Below are 18,563 nucleotides of genomic sequence, written 5' to 3' on the forward strand. Positions count from 1 at the left end.
CATAGAGAGCAAAGAAGAGAGACTATGTCTTACAGTTACAAGTGTCTGCCTCCAGATGTAGGCACGAAACATACTCCCAAAGAGGGAGAAGGGGAAGGGAAGAGGCGAGGGGGGGGGGGGATGGGCAATGGGGAAGGATGTGGAAAAGGAAGGTATGCAGCCAGAAAGGAAAGAGAGCCGCACTAGCTCGGGGTCCTTTGCTTGCCACTCACATACCCACAAAAGAGCTGTTGACCCCTGGGGGGAAGTACAAGCCAGTTTCACTACTGTCTGTGTTCTCAAAAATAACTGAATCAACCATGAATGATAGACTAATGAGTTACATGAATAAATACAACCTTTTTAATGATGTACAGTTTGGTTTCAAAAGTGGGAGAAGTACAAAATCGGTCATTATGGAATTCGCAACTGTGGTTCTTGATGCTGTTTTGGCTGACTGTGGTACAGTCTTTTTCTTAGACTTTTCCAAGGCTTCTGACACCATTGACCATAAAATAGCACTAAACAAGCCAAAAACAATAAGTGTAAGAGGACTGCCAAACAGGTGGTTACACTCTCATGGCCTATCTGGGAAACAGAGTGCAAAAGACAGAGATAGTTCAATGTCTGGTGGCAATATAACTTTAATAAAACAATTTTCCAACAAACATATGTGTCCCAAATTGTAGTGTGTTGGCTCCATTTCTGTTCTTAATTATATACCAATGACTTTCCAGACAGTATATGACACACAGAAAAAGTTATCTTTGCTGATGACAGCAAAATCACAGTCACTGATAAAACATGAGGACTCCTATCAGAGAAAACAAATGAAAGTTTCAAGGATGTTTATGAGTAGACAGAATGTAACATATAAACTGTGAACATAAGAAAACAAACAAGAACAAATAGAAGTCCTGCAGTACTTACACACCACAAAACTACTCAAAATTACTAAGAGAAGTTATTGCAAATCAAGGAACATCTATATTATGTCAGAAACCAGCAATTTGGACAGACTTAAGTGTACAGGGGAAAGTAGTGAAACGAGGGGCAGGAAAACCAGCCACAGAACAGAATACCATCACTATTTAATTAAATTATGAGCTATGAATGATGAGTCGCAGGTAGTAAATATGTTTAGTAATAATTTCTTAAATACAGTAGACAATACAGCAACAAACAGATCAATAGAAAAAAATCACTGCAATATGTCGAGAAAGCAACTCTCACACAGTTCAGTCACATGAAGGCAACACCAACTTCTCTCTCTGTAATTAAAAAAATTATATATTGTCTCGAAAATAAAAGCTCATCTGCATTTGATAGTGTTTCCAGCAGAATACTTAAGATTTGTTCCCATTATAATAAGTACTGTCTTATCTGAGATGTCTAACACATTACTAGCTCAAGGCATTTTTCCAGAGAGATTGAAATATAGTATATATAAGGTCCTCTATAAGAAGGGTTATAAGAGAGATGTCAATAATTACTGACCTGTTTCACTAAGGATACCATTTTGCAAAATTTTTCAATGGGTGATGCATTCTACAATATTATCTTACTTGAGCAACAATAATGTCTCAGTAAATCACAGCTTGGATTTCAGAAGAGTTGCTCAACTGAGAATGCCATTTACACATTCATATACATAATTTTAGAAGTCTTAAATAACAAAACAGTGCCAAATTTGCAGTTTCTGGGATCTATCTAACAATATTCTCCCAGATAAATTAAGTTTTTATGGTTGAGTGGTACAGCCAATCAATGGATCTTTTATATATATATATATATCCAAAAACAAAGATGATGTGACTTACCAAATGAAAGTGCTGGCAGGTTGACAGACACACAAACAAACACAAACATACACACAAAATTCAAGCTTTCGCAACAAACTGTTGCCTCATCATATATGAGTGGATGGATATGTGTGTGTGTGCGCGAGTGTATACCCGTCCTTTTTTTCCCCCTAAGGTAAGTCTTTCCGCTCCCGGCATTGGAATGACTCCTTACCCTCTCCCTTAAAACCCACATCCTTTCGTCTTTCCCTCTCCTTCCCTCTTTCCTGATGAGGCAACAGTTTGTTGCAAAAGCTTGAATTTTGTGTGTATGTTTGTGTGTCTGTCGACCTGCCAGCACTTTCATTTGGTACGTCACATCATCTTTGTTTTTGGATATATTTTTCCTACGTGGAATGTTTCCCTCTATTATAATGATGATGTGACTTACCAAACGAAAGCGCTGGCACGTAGATACTTACATTAGGGGGAAAAAAGGACGGGTATACACTCGCACACACACACATATCCAGACACAAGCAGACATCTCACAAGCAGACATATTTAAAGACTCCTACGTGCAACGGCCTGCTGTCCGCTGCCAAGCCGGCCGGCCAGCCGGGCGCCGCCAGCCACGCGTGGCCAAAGGAAGGGCATTCCAGCGCTACGTCACAGCATGCGGCGCTGCGCTAACAAGACTGGTGCGGCCCAGAGCTGGTGTCATCGCTCTGAGTCAGCGAGGACTCGGGGAAGGTCGTTGATATCACAAAGCTCAGCCAGCCTGTGTTACATCATCATCTTCGACAGTTTCCAGCCACTGGCTGGGTCTGTCGGGAACACAAGCCTCTCCATCGTGTTCTGTCTTTCCACCATTCCCCCTCTTCCACCTTCGTCCAGTTCTCTCCTCTTCTCGTCACACATTCCTTCACTCCCTTCACCCATCTATCCCTTGGTCTTCCTCTGGGCCTCTTCCCCTCCGGTTGCAGATCAAACATCCTCTTTGGAATTCTTCCCTCATCCATTCTCTTCATGTGTCCATACCACTGCAGTCTTGATTTTTCTATCCTGTCCTGTACTGGTTCCTCCTTTAGTCTTTCCCTCACATACACATTTCGCAATCTGTCTCGTCTTGTTACACTCAACCTGCTCCTCTGGAACTTCATTTCACTAGCCTGTATTCTACTTTTGTCACTTTTTTGCATTACCCATGTCTCACTTCCGTATGTCAATATGGGGACAAAGTAGGTTCGGTATATAATTCCCTTGGATTTCTGTGGCACCTCCTTGCTCCAAATACGCCCCCTAATGCATTTGTAGAACTGCCCTGCTTTTCTGCACCTTTCATTTATTTCCATTGCGTTTTCCCCCTTACTTTCAATCATGCTTCCCGGGTACTTGAAGTTCTCTACCACTTGTAGTTTTTCCCCTCCACAAGTTATATCCACATTTGGCCTATTCTTCTTCCTTATTGTGAAAATTATTTCACTTTTCTTTGCAGAGAAATGCATTCCATATTGTGCTGCCGTTGCCTCCCATACATCTAACTGCTCTTGCACCTCCTTCTCGCAATTTCCCCATAACATCAGGTCATCGGCAAAAAGCACTGCTTTCATTTTATGATCTCCAATTGCATCTGATACTTGCTGTAGGATTTCATCCATAACAATAATAAACAATAAAGGCGAAAGTGCGCTTCCCTGTCGCAGCCCATTTTCCAGCTTGAACCATGCAGTATGTTCCCTCCCCACTTTCACACAACTCTCACTTCCCTCATACATTTTTCTGACTTTTCGTCTTATCTCTTCATCTATCCCTTTTGCGTTCAGCACATCCCAGAGCTTGTCCCTACAGATACTGTCATACGCCTTCTCAATATCTAAAAAGGCCATGATTAAGTCCTTCCCGTACTCATAGTGCCTTTCCTGCAGTTGCCTTACCGCAAATATGAGGTCCGTTGTTGATCTTCCCGGTCTGAAACCGTACTGCTCCTCTTGCAGTCTACTTTCAATACTGCTTCTTATTCTCTTCTCCAGGATCTTTTCATAGATTTTTCCACAGTGGCATAGCAGGGTGATTCCTCTGTAGTTCTGACATCTCCTTTTATCCCCTTTCTTGAAGATCGGGACTATAATTCCTTTCTTCCAATCCTCAGGAATTCTGTTCTCCTTCCACACCACCCTCAGCACTCTGTATAGCCACTGGGTTCCTACTACTCCTGCTGCTCGTATCATATCCACTGTTACTTTGTCCCAACCTGGTGCCTTGCCCCCTTTCATCCTCTTTATGGCTTCTTCCACTTCATTCCAAGTTAGATCATCAATTTCCCCACTATTATAATCGTCTGCTGCCTTAGGCTCTCCATCGCTGTTAGTTACCCGCTTGGTGGCATTCAACAGATCTTCAAAGTACTCCTTCCAAATCTTTTTGAGCTCATGCATTTCCTCCACAACTCTTCCATTATTATCCATGATCCTCAGGCACTCGCTTCTGTCGTTCCTCTTATTTCTTACCGTGGTGTAAAGTACTTTTTTGTTCCCTTCACTGTCCTCTTCTAACATTCTTGTCCATTTTTTCATCCACTTCTTCTTCTCCGCCCTTACTATGGTCTGTGCTGCTTTCTTGCTTTCCTTATATTTTACCCTAGCTTCCTCTGTTCGGGTCTGGAACCATTCTCTGAAGGCTTTGTTCTTTCGAAGTACTGCCTCTTTATATATGTTGTTCCACCATGGGGTTGCCTTACTTCTCCTCTTTGTGCTAGTTCTTCCACACACAGTCTCAGCTGCCTCAACCAGAGCCCTCTTAAAATCTCCCCATTCTTCTTCCACTGTTCTCTGATCTTCCTTTGGCAGCTTCTTCCTGATCAGTGTCTGCTACTGGGTCCTCTGTTCATCCTCTTTCAGCATCCATGTCTTCAACCTTTTCTCCTGTATATCTGTTGCCCTCCTATCTTTTTTCTCTCTCAGGGTGGCTACCAATAGCCGATGGTCACTGTCTAAGGCCTCAGATGGAATGACCTTAACATCTGTGAGGCTGCTCATCATCTGCCTATCCACTAGTACATAGTCTACTACTGAAGTTTGGGACCAGTCTCCACTGTACCAAGTTATTTTGTGGCTACTTCTCTTCTTGTACCAGGAATTTGCGATCGCCAGCCCATTCCTCTTGCAGAATTCCAGCAACAATTTTCCTTCTCTATTTCGGTTCCCCCAGCCCTCTGGTCCCATTATCTCCTCGAACCCTTTCCTGTCTGTGCCAACATGTGCATTGAGGTCCCCTATTATAATCTGATTACCTCCATTTAGCTGCTTTTGCATGTCATCTTCAAATTTCTCCTTCTCCTTTTTTGTACACCCCACCTGTGGGGCATATGCTTGGATGATTTCAATGCTTTTTCCTTTCACTCGTACTCTGGCTTTTATCATTCGATCATTGATATCTTCCACCTCCTCCTGCAGACCCTCTCTGACCACTATTGCCACTCCATTTCTTCCCCTCTCATTCCCTATCCATTACAGTTTACATCCTTTACTTAGTGGTTTTTCACCAACTCCTCTCCACCTAGTCTCAGCAAGTCCCAAGATGTCCAATTTCCTCCTTTCCATCATTTCTACAATTTCTTCTAACTTCCCAGTTAGAGTCCTTACGTTTAAGGTACCCAGTCGTAAACCATCTCGTAATCCTTTTCCATTGCTTGGTCGGTTTCCTTTAAATCCGTTCCGCGATCCGAGGCATGTTCCCTTTTTAAAAGCAGTTGATTTATCCACTACTGGCTTGCTAGGCCTATCGCAGCTTCACCAGAGCCCCGTTAGCCGTCACGTTTCAGGGTTACGCGGGCCACAATTTACTCAGCAGGGATAAAGGAGTCATGAATTAATAATGTTTTTTTGGCATTTCTGACGCATCCATAGTCATTTCCTAGCATCCTGACAACTGGAGAGGTCACCGCTCAGCTTCCAGTCCACCGTAGGCGACCTACAGATTTGGCATCAGAAGTCCTCGCGCACACCGCCTACAGATTCGTTTCACTTATACTGCTGATTTATCTGTCATACTCGCCACTTAGGTGTTCTTGTGACAGAGTTACGTGTTGTTGCAGCAGACTTACGCGAAGTTGTGAAATGCAGTACAGCTGACGCTATACCTCTGTCTTACACTCTACAAAAGTCTCCGTCTAACACAAACCCGTGCGCTAAGCAATTCTCTCTCGCCTGTTGTGTGTAACCAGGCCACTGCCCCCTGCGTGATGACACATTCCAATACTTATGCAATCCTCTTACCTCTTGGCTAACCTACTGCCTCTGGCTCTCGGCATATGCCACGAAACTTTGACAATATTCCATGTTTACAACTCTTTATTCTTCCGCTACACTACAAAAGCACATCTTCGAAATATTAAAACAACTAAGTCACATTTGCACTTAGAATCATTGCAAATATTGGAGGGAGACAAACCAGCAAGTTGACATATTTTGCATATTTTCATTCAGTAACATCATATGGAATTATGTTCTGAGGTCGTTCATCTTTAATAAAGAAAGTCTTTGTTGCTCAAAAACATGCTGGAAGAATGATATGAGGTGCTCACCCACAATCATCTTGTAGACATCTCTATTAAGGAGGTGGGCACTTTGTGTACTCCTCCACAGTATATTTATTCCCTTATGAAGATTATTATAAATAATTCACTGTTAGTTCAAAAAGAACAATAATGTACATAATTAGAATACCAGAAGAAACAAAATTAGATTAAGAGAGGATAACAAAAAAGGTTTCAGAAAGCGAACTTTCGGATCACAAGCCCTTCATTGGAAATAGGCAGAAAACACTCACATGACCACAGTCTCTTTATTTTTTTTTTTGGTAATGTTTGGGGCTAGTTACCTCTGGTGGGACTGACTATAAAAATTTGATTTTTGTCCATTTTGTACACCTATATGTTAGCAAAGTACTGCAAAAATTTCAGTGTTGATGTTCGACTGAACAAAGATATGAAGTAATCCAATGATTGCTGCTTGACCATTTTTAAATATAAATTAATTTTTGTATTCATATTTTATATTTGAATATAATTATTTATATGTTTAAAAATAAATATAAATTTGATTTTTTAAATGTGATTACCCTATCACTGAGAAGTTCGAAATAGTTTTTTTTTTTAAACTTTATCTTTTTATCATTACTGAATGGTGGCCATTTTTATTTGTAAGCACAAGGCAGTTTTTCAATTGGGAGACATTAGTGTTAACTTGAATATCTCTGCACTGGGTTAAGATAAAACATTGCAACTGACATTACTATTTTCAGAAAAGTCTCCTCTATAACATTGTTTATTACCCAAAATACCCTAAGTTCAAAAATAACCAGTCAAAATGACATCCAAAGTTCAGTACTGAAAATTTAGAATATTTACTTTTTAGACCCAAAAATAACAACCAAGAAGTGATTTATCAGAGTTTTTTCCCCCCTCTCTAGTTATCATAGACGACTAGCCTTACATACAAAAATAATACTGACAAATGTTTCCTTAATTTTTTATAAACTTTGAAATTGGAAAATCTTTATTTTTTACAATGTTTGGGGCTAGTTACCTCTGGTGAGAGTGAATATAAAAATATGATTTTTGCACATTTTGTACATCTATGTACTAGCAAATTACTGCAAAAATTTCAACATTTATATATGACTGCAAACAAAGACATTAAGCTACAATTTATCTTATGGTTGTTGCTATTTAAATGGTTTACTGTTTATTTGAATAAAATTTTATTGTAGTTAACACTATCACCCTGTGGCATAGAGCGCCATAAATATCGATATTTGTTCTGTGCGCAAGTGTGCTATCTTTGAGGAGAGGGCTTTGGGGCAGGATGTTGGGCGCTAACGGCAGTTAGCCTCCGGACTTGTATCTGTGTAGAAGCTAAGTGTGAATAAATCTGTATATGAGAGAATTCTAGTTGTTTACCTACGACTATACTATATTCCCTCACTGGTGACCCCGTTTTTGTGTAATACGCGTCCGAGTTACCGCCCGAAGGTTATTTACGCGCCTACCGCATCGGGTTTCTCCGCGATCGCGAGGGCCTTTGTTCAGCTCCAGACAATGACCTTTCAGCATTCACTGCCGCCCGGATTCAAGCAACATCTCTCCAGCACTCCTGCCGTCGTAGTGGACATGCCGCAAGAATCTTCGGAATCCTTCAGCCAGAACATGCAGTGGAATTCATCGAGTGCCGCCAGTATCTTCCAACCGCCAACGGTCATGGACTCTGGCTTTGTTAGCATGGACCTTCCCACGTGTTCTCCACAGCGTGTTGGTCGGAACATTCCTACTCCTGTGTCGAACACACAATTCAATACAGTTCGTGGCGTTGAGCGAGGTTTTGCTACTTTGGAAAATCCAGTAGTAAATTCAAACTCGAATCAGTTCCCGCCACGTGTGTATCCTTCCGCGCCGGCTAGTCAACAGGTGTTCAATGCTCGCCAAACAGCAAATATCACACCGAGTGTGCATCCTAGTGGACGTGTGTGGGATCCTTGTGTTGCTTCTAATCAAGTCAACAATTCTGTGCTGGACAGTAATTACTCCGACATCTACAACCAGCCCCACCACCCACGATCGAGTGAATACTGTGTGCATAACGGACATTCACCGGCGTACTTAAGCACTTATAGCTTCTCTCCGAGCTACCACGTCAATGAGAATGCACATTTTGACTACGCTCCTCACACCGTTTGAGCGTCCGCCGCTTCTCAGCCGCCCCCCCGGCGTCAAGTGAATTTCGCGATTCCCGCATTATGGGATGCCAATAATTCGGACTCGCAAGCTTCTGCATGCTCTAGTAAGTAATAGGCGCACCTCCGCAGTGACTGCAGTGCCGAATCTGCTGAAATTACCAGACTTCAAACCCTCTCAACCGGAGTTCTGGTTTAACCTGGTTGAGCAAACATTCAATGTCTGTGCTTTGGACGACGACGCACGCTTCGCCTGCCTCATGAACCATCTTCACGACAGCGTCGATTTAATTTACGATCTGGTCAAAGCACCCCCCCCCTAGCAGGGAAGTATGCTGTGGCGAAACAGACGATACTGGAGCGCATCTCTAAAACCAGGAGAGAAAATGTGCGACAGCTCATCTACGAAGAGCGTCTCGGCGACAGGTCTCTGTCCCAGCTGTGGCGGTGCATCCATCTTCTCGTTGATGAGCAAGTTATGCCTGATGACATGCTCGCAGAAATCTGGACTGAAAAGCTGCCTTTGCCTGTCCAGACTGCAATCTCTGCGTATGAAGATAGGCCAGTAAATGAACGTTTACGCGGCGCCGACAGAGCATACTCCGCCAGGCAACGTGAGCTCCGTGCACTGCATTCTGGACGTGACCGCACTAAGACGCTTTCTGATGCCACGCCCTTGTCTGGTGCTGCTAATAACAAGTTTGTTAAACTAGCCGCCCGGCCTGCACCTTCAACTCCTCACAACGACAGTGCATCGGCCTCTGTGGAAGACTCTGGGGCACATACTCCGTCACCTAGCAACTACCCACAGGAGCACAGGCCCGCCCAACCTTACTGTTTCTTCCACGCGAGATTCGGGGAGCAAGCTCGGAAGTGCCAGTCACCGTGTTCTTACCCAAACTCCAACCGTAGGTAGGCTACGGTGCCACCTCCTGCGATGTAAACAACGGGCACCATCCCACGTTGCACTCCGTTTCGGACAATAACAGTAAGTGTGGTCGAGTCTATGTTCGCGATTTACGATCAGGTGTATGTTTTCTGGTAGACACTGGTGCAGACGTCTCTTTGCTGCCGGTTCGCCTAGCAACCAATAAAGTGCAACCACACAAAACAGTACTTCGTGCAGTGAACTTGTCTACCCTACAGTGTTCGGGTTCCACTTTGTATACAGTGAAACTTTCGCCCGAGTGCAAGCTGGAGTGGACGTTTCTAGTGTCAACAATTGAAGAACCTATTCTCGGAATTGATTTCCTCAAGCACTATCAGTTGTCACTAGATTTTGTGCAAAATACTGTGTTTTACCCCGCCCTTAACAAACATATTCCTTTTGCTTCACCGAGTGACAGTTAGGCTAACACCAAACACGTGTGCTGTGCTAAGAAGTGTGTAAACCTATTCTTGGAGTTGCAATCTTGCACAAACAAGTGGCTAGTGGAGTGTGCCGAGTCATCAAAGTTGCGGATGGAATGTATGGAAATGCTGCTGCATCTCCGCGACGTACACCACGAGTTGGCCTCCACACAACAACGCCTCGCGGCACTACAAGCGGACGACTCGTCGGCTACAGACAAGATCAGTCCGTGCCAATCTGGTGTTCCCGTGCCCGCACACGTTAACGACAATGTTGTGAACTCTGTAAACTGTCAGCACCCCATTTTGTAATGATAGGGTATGCCCGAGTGCTCATGCTCCTTGCGTTCCGAATGGACAATTAACTTGCCAAGCTCGCGGCAATGAACTACGGCCATCTGCTGTCCGGCCACGCCCACTCGTGCCTACAGCGCTCGTAGCGGCACGGCCCGCTAACAAGAACCAGTGTACCAACCTTGCCCATGTTAACACGTGTACGGCCTTTACACAGCCTACGAGCGGGTGGCACACCTGTACTTCCGTGCCCTCAGCGCCACAGCTTGGCCCGTCCGCCACTGCCTGCTCCGCTTCACGGACATCTGACTGTCGTGCCGCGCCACGTTTTGCAGTAGTCACTAACGGCACAGTTCATCGGTTACGTCTAACCGATGGGCCGCCCATATCGCAACGTCCAAGCCGCCTCAAGCCGGAATTTATGAAAATTGCAAAAGAACAATTGGACGATCTGTTACAAAAGGGAATAATTGAACCTTCTTCCGGTTGCTGGGCTAGTCCTATCCTGTTTGACCAAAAGAAAGACGGTACTTGGCGTATGGTCGGAGACTATAGGCGTTTAAATGCCCGCACCATCATTGATAAATATCCGGTCCCACACATCGCAGTCTTCAATCATGCGCTCGCAGGCGCAAAGTACTTCTCTGTTTTGGACTGTAAGCACGCATTTCATCAGATTCCTATGGCTCCGGAGGACATTGAGGAGACTGCCATAACCACTCCCTTCGGGCTGTTCCAATACAAATTTATGCCGTTTGGGTTGAAAAACGCCCCCCAAATGTGGCAGCGCTTCATCAATCAAACTTTATCCCATCTAGACTTTTGTTTCATATACATGGACGACATATTGGTTTTTGCTTTGGAACAGAGTGAGGAGTGTGTTCAAGTCGTGACAGATATTTTAGCGGCCGCTGGTATTGAACTGAACAATAAAAAGACTCAATTGCACCAGTCATCCGTCACATTCCTAAGTTATGTTGTGTCATTGGACGGTCTGACACCACCACAGAACAAGATCAAGCCTGTTCTCGAGATTCTACGCCCTCAGACCTTTAGGGAATTACGCAGGTTCATCGGAACAGTTAATTATTACCGGAAACATTTGCCAGCCGCTTCTGCGGTGCAGGCTCCTCTCACAGATGCTCTCGCTGGCCCACAAACTTCTGGCACCCGCCAGGTACCATGGACACCAGACATGGACAAGGCATTTAATGAACTCAAACAGCTGTTGGCCTCCGCTGTCACTATTGCTCACCCACGGGCGGACGCCACAATGTTTATCACTACTGACGCTAGTGACAATGCTATCGGCGCAGTACTGAGTCAGACATACAACGATGTTACGACCCCCCTGCAGTTTTTCTCAAAAAAGCTAAACAACGCGCAGAAGAAATACTCAGCATTCGACAGAGAATTACTTGCAGTTTACGAGGCCATAAGACACTTCAGAACTGATGTTGAGGGACGAGATTTCTATGTGCTCACTGATCACAAGCCGTTGGTTCCTGCCATAAAAATCCTGCGGCTGATCCGCCCCCACGACGCTTTCGTCACATCGATTACATCTTGCAATTTACAAATGACATTCGCTACATCCGAGGAGCGGACAATGTGGTCGCTGATTTTCTCTCGCGTGTTGGTGCTGTCACAACCTTAATTGACTAAACGGACCTACCTTGGTTGCAATCGGCAGACCCCGATACCATGCAGTTAATTTCAGACCACAGCTCCTCTCTCCAACCGGTACACTCTATTTTCCCTGGCATAACTGACTTAGTGTGGTGTGATGAATCGACTGGTACGTTGCGGCCATTCATTCCCAAGCCCCTTCCACGCCAGGTCTTTGACAAACTACACACATTAGCACACCCCGGTGTCAAAGCTTCCACCCGTCTGGTAGCTGAACAGTTTGTCTGGAGAGACATGCGCCGTGACTGTCAGTCTTGGGCAAGGGCATGCATGGTGTGTCAACAGAACAAAGTTTCCAGGCACACTTCTCCACCCCTTGGCTGTTTTGCCCAACCGCCAGGCCGGTTTCACCATGTTCATGTCGACCTCGTAGGCCCTTGCCCCCCCTCCGAGGGTTTCCGTTACTTGTTTACAGCTATTGACAGGATGACTCGGTGGGCTGAGGCTGTGCCTATTCCGAACATTACCTCTGAGACAGTAAGTCGAGCATTCTTAGATTCGTGGATCTCTAGATTTGGCTCACGTGTTTACCTCACCACTGACCAGGGGCGACAATTCGAGTCTTCAGTTTTCTCTGACTTATGTAAAATGTGTGGTATTGTCAAAATTCATACTTCTGCATACCACCCCCAAAGCAATGGGTTTGTTGAGCGATGGCATCGCACCTTAAAGTCTGCCCTGCGTTGCCATGACTCACTATCGACAGAGGCACTGCCCTTCGTGATTCTTGGCCTTCGTGCGACTTTCAAGGAAGACCTCAAGGGTTCCGTAGCCGAGTTTGTGTATGGCCAACCTCTGGTTTTGCCTGGAGAATTAGTCACTCCGACCCCACTTCCACGGCCTTCTGAACTCCCGTCACTTCTCGAGCGGGTGCGCTTGCACTGCAGCAAAATTCAGCCACCACCTCCGGCTGCTCATACACCTCCGCGCGTGTACATACAGCGCATGCTAGACTCTTGTGAGTACGTGTTTCTCAGAGACGACTCAGCCAAAGCCCCGCTTCAGTCGCCCTACACAGGTCCTTACAAGGTCGTCAAACGCTCTGAGAATAACATGGATCTCCTCATAAAAGACTCTGTAACCACGGTCTCACTCAACCGAGTGAAACCAGCTTTCATTGAGCCTCAGGTGAACCTCCCTGATTCTGCCCCTATTTCTCCCACTCCTGCTTCGAGCGGCCATCCATCTTCCCACACCATGCATTTGGGTATTGATTATCCACAGCGTGCTTCTCTGCCGAGCACTGCTCCTTCTCCGCGTTCATCTAATTCGAGTGGCCAATCTTTTTGGGGCTTCACTCCTCGCAGCCCTCGCAGTCGAACTGCCAACCACTCGGATTCTACCATTGTGTTACCATCTTCGTGTGACAGCTCTTTGTCACGCCGTTCAATCCACGCTGGCTCCTCGTTGCCTTCGGTCACGCTCCCTCGTCTGTCAGCTGATCGCCCGAGGTTGTCTCCTGCGCAGTCCACTGCACCTGCCACCCCCCTCTTAGCAGATGCTTCCCCCTACCATGGCTTTCCCACACCTCCCTGCCTCCCTACCATTGCTCGTACAGGTGCCATCCAAGAATTCACAATACATGTGCACCCTGATGACACACATAAATTATCTGTTGTCGTAGATGGCGATACGGTGTGTGTGGTACTCGCGTGTGACAATACTGAGGGAGGAAGTGCAGAATCTCGTGTGGTGCGCCGCTTTAAATTGAGCAGAAGTGCTGAGTGTGGCAATTTGTGTGCCTTTGTTAGGCCTTCTGGCAAGGTGATTCTCCGCCTGCCGGCTGACGAAGTGCTACACCTCCACTCCAGGACGGGACGTCGTCTTCAGCCGCCGGCGTCGCTTGCTGACTTCACCGTCGATGTACCGGGTTTCACCCCCCGGTCTCCTACCAGTCGACCGCTTCCGCCTGACACAGAAGAACTGTGCGTTACCTTCCTAACTTCTCACCCGCCCCCCATTCACAGGGACGTACTCCATACTGTGCAGGGGGGGGGGGGGGCTATGTGGCGTAGAGCACCATAAATATCGATATTTGTTCTGTGCGCAAGTGTGCTATCTTTGAGGAGAGGGCTTTGGGGCAGGATGTTGGACGCTAACGGCAGTTAGCCTTCGGACTTGTATCTGTGTAGAAGCTAAGTATGAATAAATCTGTATATGAGAGAATTCTAGTTGTTTACCTATGACTATACTATATTCCCTCAACCCTATATTTAGCTAGTATTATTTATTTTGATAATAAAACATTAGACAATAGGAGCTTTTGCTTTAGTTCTATGTTTAAAAAAAATTTCCATTTATATGTAGGTTTATTCTCAATTACATAGCACATTATTACAATCTCAAAATGATAAAAGTAAAATAATAAACATGTTAATTTTCTCTACTGTTGAGAAGGCTACAGTTTTGTACATAAGTTTAGTCCTAAAGATAAGTGTGTACAGGAGCTCAATGGACAGAGTAACAAGTCTGCACAGGAGCCCAGTAGTTAGCGACTAATCAGTACATGAACTGTGTACCCCCACTACACTTTCTGAGTGTGGCATTGCTGTAGTCAGTTTCGTCTCAAACCTCTGTTAGAGTGGATGCACTTACTTCATTGAGAGAGTAGAATACTTTATGTGCTTTTGTCACAATTTACTTTTAATTCAGTAAAATACTTTTAAAATTTAATAATAAATAAATTTGAATGCAATAAAATGGATGAACAGTACTCTATTGCACAAATAGCAAGTGAAATGTGCAAAAAAAAAAAAAAAAAAAAAAAAAAAAAAAAAAAAAAAAAAAAAAAAAAGAGTTCATGGTTCAGTTTCGAAGAACTTAAAAAATGTTAACAACATTGAGGAAGATAGACAAACTGCTTAAATTATGAGTAAGTTCTTCTGTATCATTAGATTGTGAGTATCATGAGAAAAATATATATATAATTCAAAGCACAATTATGTTTTTGGGAAAAATGCTCTGATCCATTGTTCATAAAAAGTCAATTATTAATGGTTTGAGGGAAATAAAACAAACATTTGTCATTGTTAAGTGCGAGTAAAAGAAGCTTTCCCCCCATGAAACGCAATGTGATTCCTGGAAATTCCCTACACCCACATTTTACTCAAAAATATTTATCATGAATCCAGAAACATAATCATTTAACCTTGTTAATGTCACTTATATTCCTAATGAGCAAATTGGATTTTGCTTGTACTAATTTAGAAGCATCTCTTACTTCGAAAAATAAGAAAACTGAGTAGCGGAAAAAGAAAAGCAGCTATTGAAAGCAATGTGCAACAAATTTCACACAAAATTCAAAAAGACTTAGGCTCATGCTTCAATAATGCACATACCAACAATATTTCTAAAAAATAAGAAAACCTACATCCAAAATCATCCGACACAGATTATTTGATCTTAACTGAGAAATCAAAAAGTAAGAGTTCTGTGACAACTAAAGAGAAAAAAGTACAAATCTTAAGTCTGCTCCCTGACTCATGCTTCAAATGGCTCTGAGCCCTATGGGACTAAACTTCTGAGATCATCAGTCCCCTAGAACTTAGAACTACTTAAACCTGACTAATCCAAGGACATCACACACATCCATGCCCAAGGCAGGATTCGAACCTGCGACCGTAGCGAACCGACATCACAAAACTCCCCAAATACCAGTAAACACAATATCATCTGGAATCTGACACGTCCTGTGACCTATATAGCTCAACAGCAGCTCCCGATCCCATAAATTAGGATCAAACACTTCCCTTGGCCTATATAGCTCAAAAACATCTCCCGATACCAATATCAACATACACAGCCACACATTGGGATCGAACACTTACCTTGACCTGTGCACTGTTAATTTTATCTGTCATATCCATTCCTGAACAAAAACAACAACCGATTAATTTTACTAAAATTACCACATGATGTACAGTGAACAACAATAAATTAACCTTCACACAAAATCGTTAACTGAATCGAATTCCACTACAAACACAGCCGACACTCGAACAATTCTGGATAATGAGCAAAAGCAAACTGAGCCCATTACACCAGAAAAACGAAAACCCTGAACATACCACCAGAGAGCACAACAAACCACAACACAACGACATCTACAAACACGCCACACTCACAAACCAAACTCCGCACCGTCATGACGTCACACATGACAATACCCTTACGTCACGGGTCATAGCCGAAGCGTGGGATCGGACGCTTCTGTCGACCCAACATTTGTGATCACTTGATTAGACTCACCCGAAAATTTGTGAATGGGCAAGGCCTTCTAACAGTTTTAGGAAAGAAGAAAGGAGTAGGTATAAGTGAAGAAACTGAAAAGATCCAGCAGTTTTTTGAAGATGATGAAAGCAGTAGAATGTGCCCAGGTAGCACATATAGCAAAAAGAGTTGTTACAAATGGAGTTAAAATGACAAAGCAGAAATTACAAGTGCTTTTAAATTCAAATGAACTCTTTGTAGCTTTCAAAAATGCTCATCTTGAATGCAAAACTGGCCCTAAGTGGTGTATTTTGGCTGTCTCCTCAGGAACACGCACTGTATGTGTATTTTGCAGGTGCAAAACTCAATGATGTTAACTGCAAAGAGTTACTAGATTTAATGGTCCATGACTAACAATTATGGTTGCATGATAAGTTTGTGTGGTAGATGCACTGGTAAAGAATCCTCTCTTGAACTGTTTAATGAATCTGAGGAGGAAATACTTGACAATGTTACCTTCAAACAGTGGGTCACAGCCAACAGGGCTCATATGATAACAGTGGTTAAATCTCAGGAAGGGTACTTTGGATATTTAATTGATAACTTAGCAAATCTCAGAAGTCACCACAATGTTTCTAAAATCCAAAGTAAGGTTCTGAAGAAGAGAGAGAAAAAAATAGCACAACTTTATGAAACTGAATGCATAGTCCTGCCGAAAAATTTACATTTGTGGTTCGGTAAGAAATACAAGGGTATCATTAGGTCAATGATCAGGCAACACTGCATCCATTTGATCTGTATTTCAAAAATGAGAAAGATAAAGTTTTCAATTCTTCAATTTTCATTCTAAGCGACTACTTGGAGCACAACATTTCAATTATCGATATGTTTCAAAAGTATGTAACAAATTACATAAATGAAAAGTTGCCCATGGTCAAGAAGCTCATATACTTTTCAGATGAAAGTGGTAGCCAATACGAGAACAAAAAGAATTTTTCAAATATTTGCAACCACAAAGGAGACATTGCGTCGGAGGCTGAATGGCACTATTTTGCCTATTGCAATGGTAAAAATGCATTTGATGGTGTAGGAGAGACAACAAAACGTGAAGTGAGTAAAGCAGTCAACAAAGATTAACCGCAGGCCAGACACTTACAGCAGAGGACACATATGCCTTATGAAGGGCAATATTAAAGGCAGCACCCATTTTTTCATCAAGGGAGAAGAGGTCGTTCTTCATATCAAAATAACACTTCAAACCAGATTTGAAGTGTATAGCAATAAATGGACCAAGGCAATTCCACGAATTCCTTGGCATTGCAGAAAACTTAATTCAATTCTATGAACATCACAAAGCAAAATTGACAAGGATAATTGTGTCGATAAAATTACATCTCTGTCTTTAACACTGAATGACATAGTTGGAAGAATAAATAAATCAAACTATGACGAATGTCGTGACAAAACATATGGCCACCAATATAAATGTGTGAAAAGTGAAGTTTCGTTTGGTTACTGAATTGAGGCGCATAATATATTAAATTCTAAGTGTTCTATTGTACATTACAATTAACAGAAATAGCTAATTATGCCACTTTGAAGGGGAGAGGCAAATAAAAAGGTTTCCATACATTGAAAACAAAAACACTGGTGAAATGTTTATAATCTAATCGTGACGATATATTGCAACATTTTGTATACGACCTTCTACAGCTGGTGAGGAAACAAGGAACGTTAAACTACTGGGTATTCAAGATTTTTATATTCACAGGACGCAACAGATACACACTGACAGGCACTTCGTGTTTTTCTTTGTAAAATACAATACGAATACGAATTGTCATTACCGGTTACCAAGCTTAGTTGTTTTTTTTGGGATTGAGGCACTTACCAACACTCATTTTTTACTATGCAAACAATGACACTCTTCCAAGTACGAAACTAGAAGGGCACAATAAATATTTAATCAACACTGCACCAGAACTACTGCGTATGATCTGGAATAAACAAGTAAAACACGAGGCAGCAACAAGCATAGTGTGGCAGAATCCATAAATTGTGCTATACTCTTCCACTGCGGCTTCTCATGTGGTAGTCACTTGGTAAATGCTTTCAACTTTCCTCAAGCGGCAAACAAGATCACACATTACTCACTCAAAATTCCTGCCATTTTCGGCAAGTGAGTCTACAAAGACGTTCAGACCGTGAGATATAATTGTTCACAAATAAGTATTCTAACCTCCTTGATTCCTTATTGACATTTCAATTTTGAAAGCAAAGGTATATGAAGGTAAAGCAGCCCATTTTATAATCAACTATTCGCCCGTCGTAATAACTATGCGGCTAATAAAATGTTGTTACCATTAGCAAATTTTCTAGTCCCTGGTAATTAATGAGTGAATCAATATCATGAAATTCTGTGAACTTTGCACTAAATTAGGGCGCAAGAATTTCAATGATAGTTTTGTTATTAGACTATTTTAGGGGATATTAAGAGATCATGAAATGGCATGACGTAATTGCGACATA

General features: G+C 43.0%; 1 protein-coding gene across 2 annotated transcripts in view; it reads right to left on the reverse strand.

Annotated features, from left to right (window-relative positions):
- The window catches only part of LOC126260044 (uncharacterized), a 350,981-nt gene extending 332,694 nt beyond the window's left edge, over positions 1-18,287 (reverse strand). The window contains exon 1 of one of the 2 annotated variants that reach the window (XM_049957226.1): positions 18,189-18,287. In XM_049957226.1, the coding sequence (XP_049813183.1) occupies positions 18,189-18,204 (16 nt within the window). In that variant the 5' untranslated portion in view covers positions 18,205-18,287. Of the gene's footprint in view, positions 1-17,925 lie in introns of both variants that reach the window. The other variant, XM_049957227.1, reaches the window with a different exon arrangement.
- Positions 18,288-18,563: the final 276 nt, after the last annotated feature.

This window comes from Schistocerca nitens, chromosome 5, assembly GCF_023898315.1.
Source record: "Schistocerca nitens isolate TAMUIC-IGC-003100 chromosome 5, iqSchNite1.1, whole genome shotgun sequence".
NCBI lineage: Eukaryota > Metazoa > Arthropoda > Insecta > Orthoptera > Acrididae > Schistocerca > Schistocerca nitens.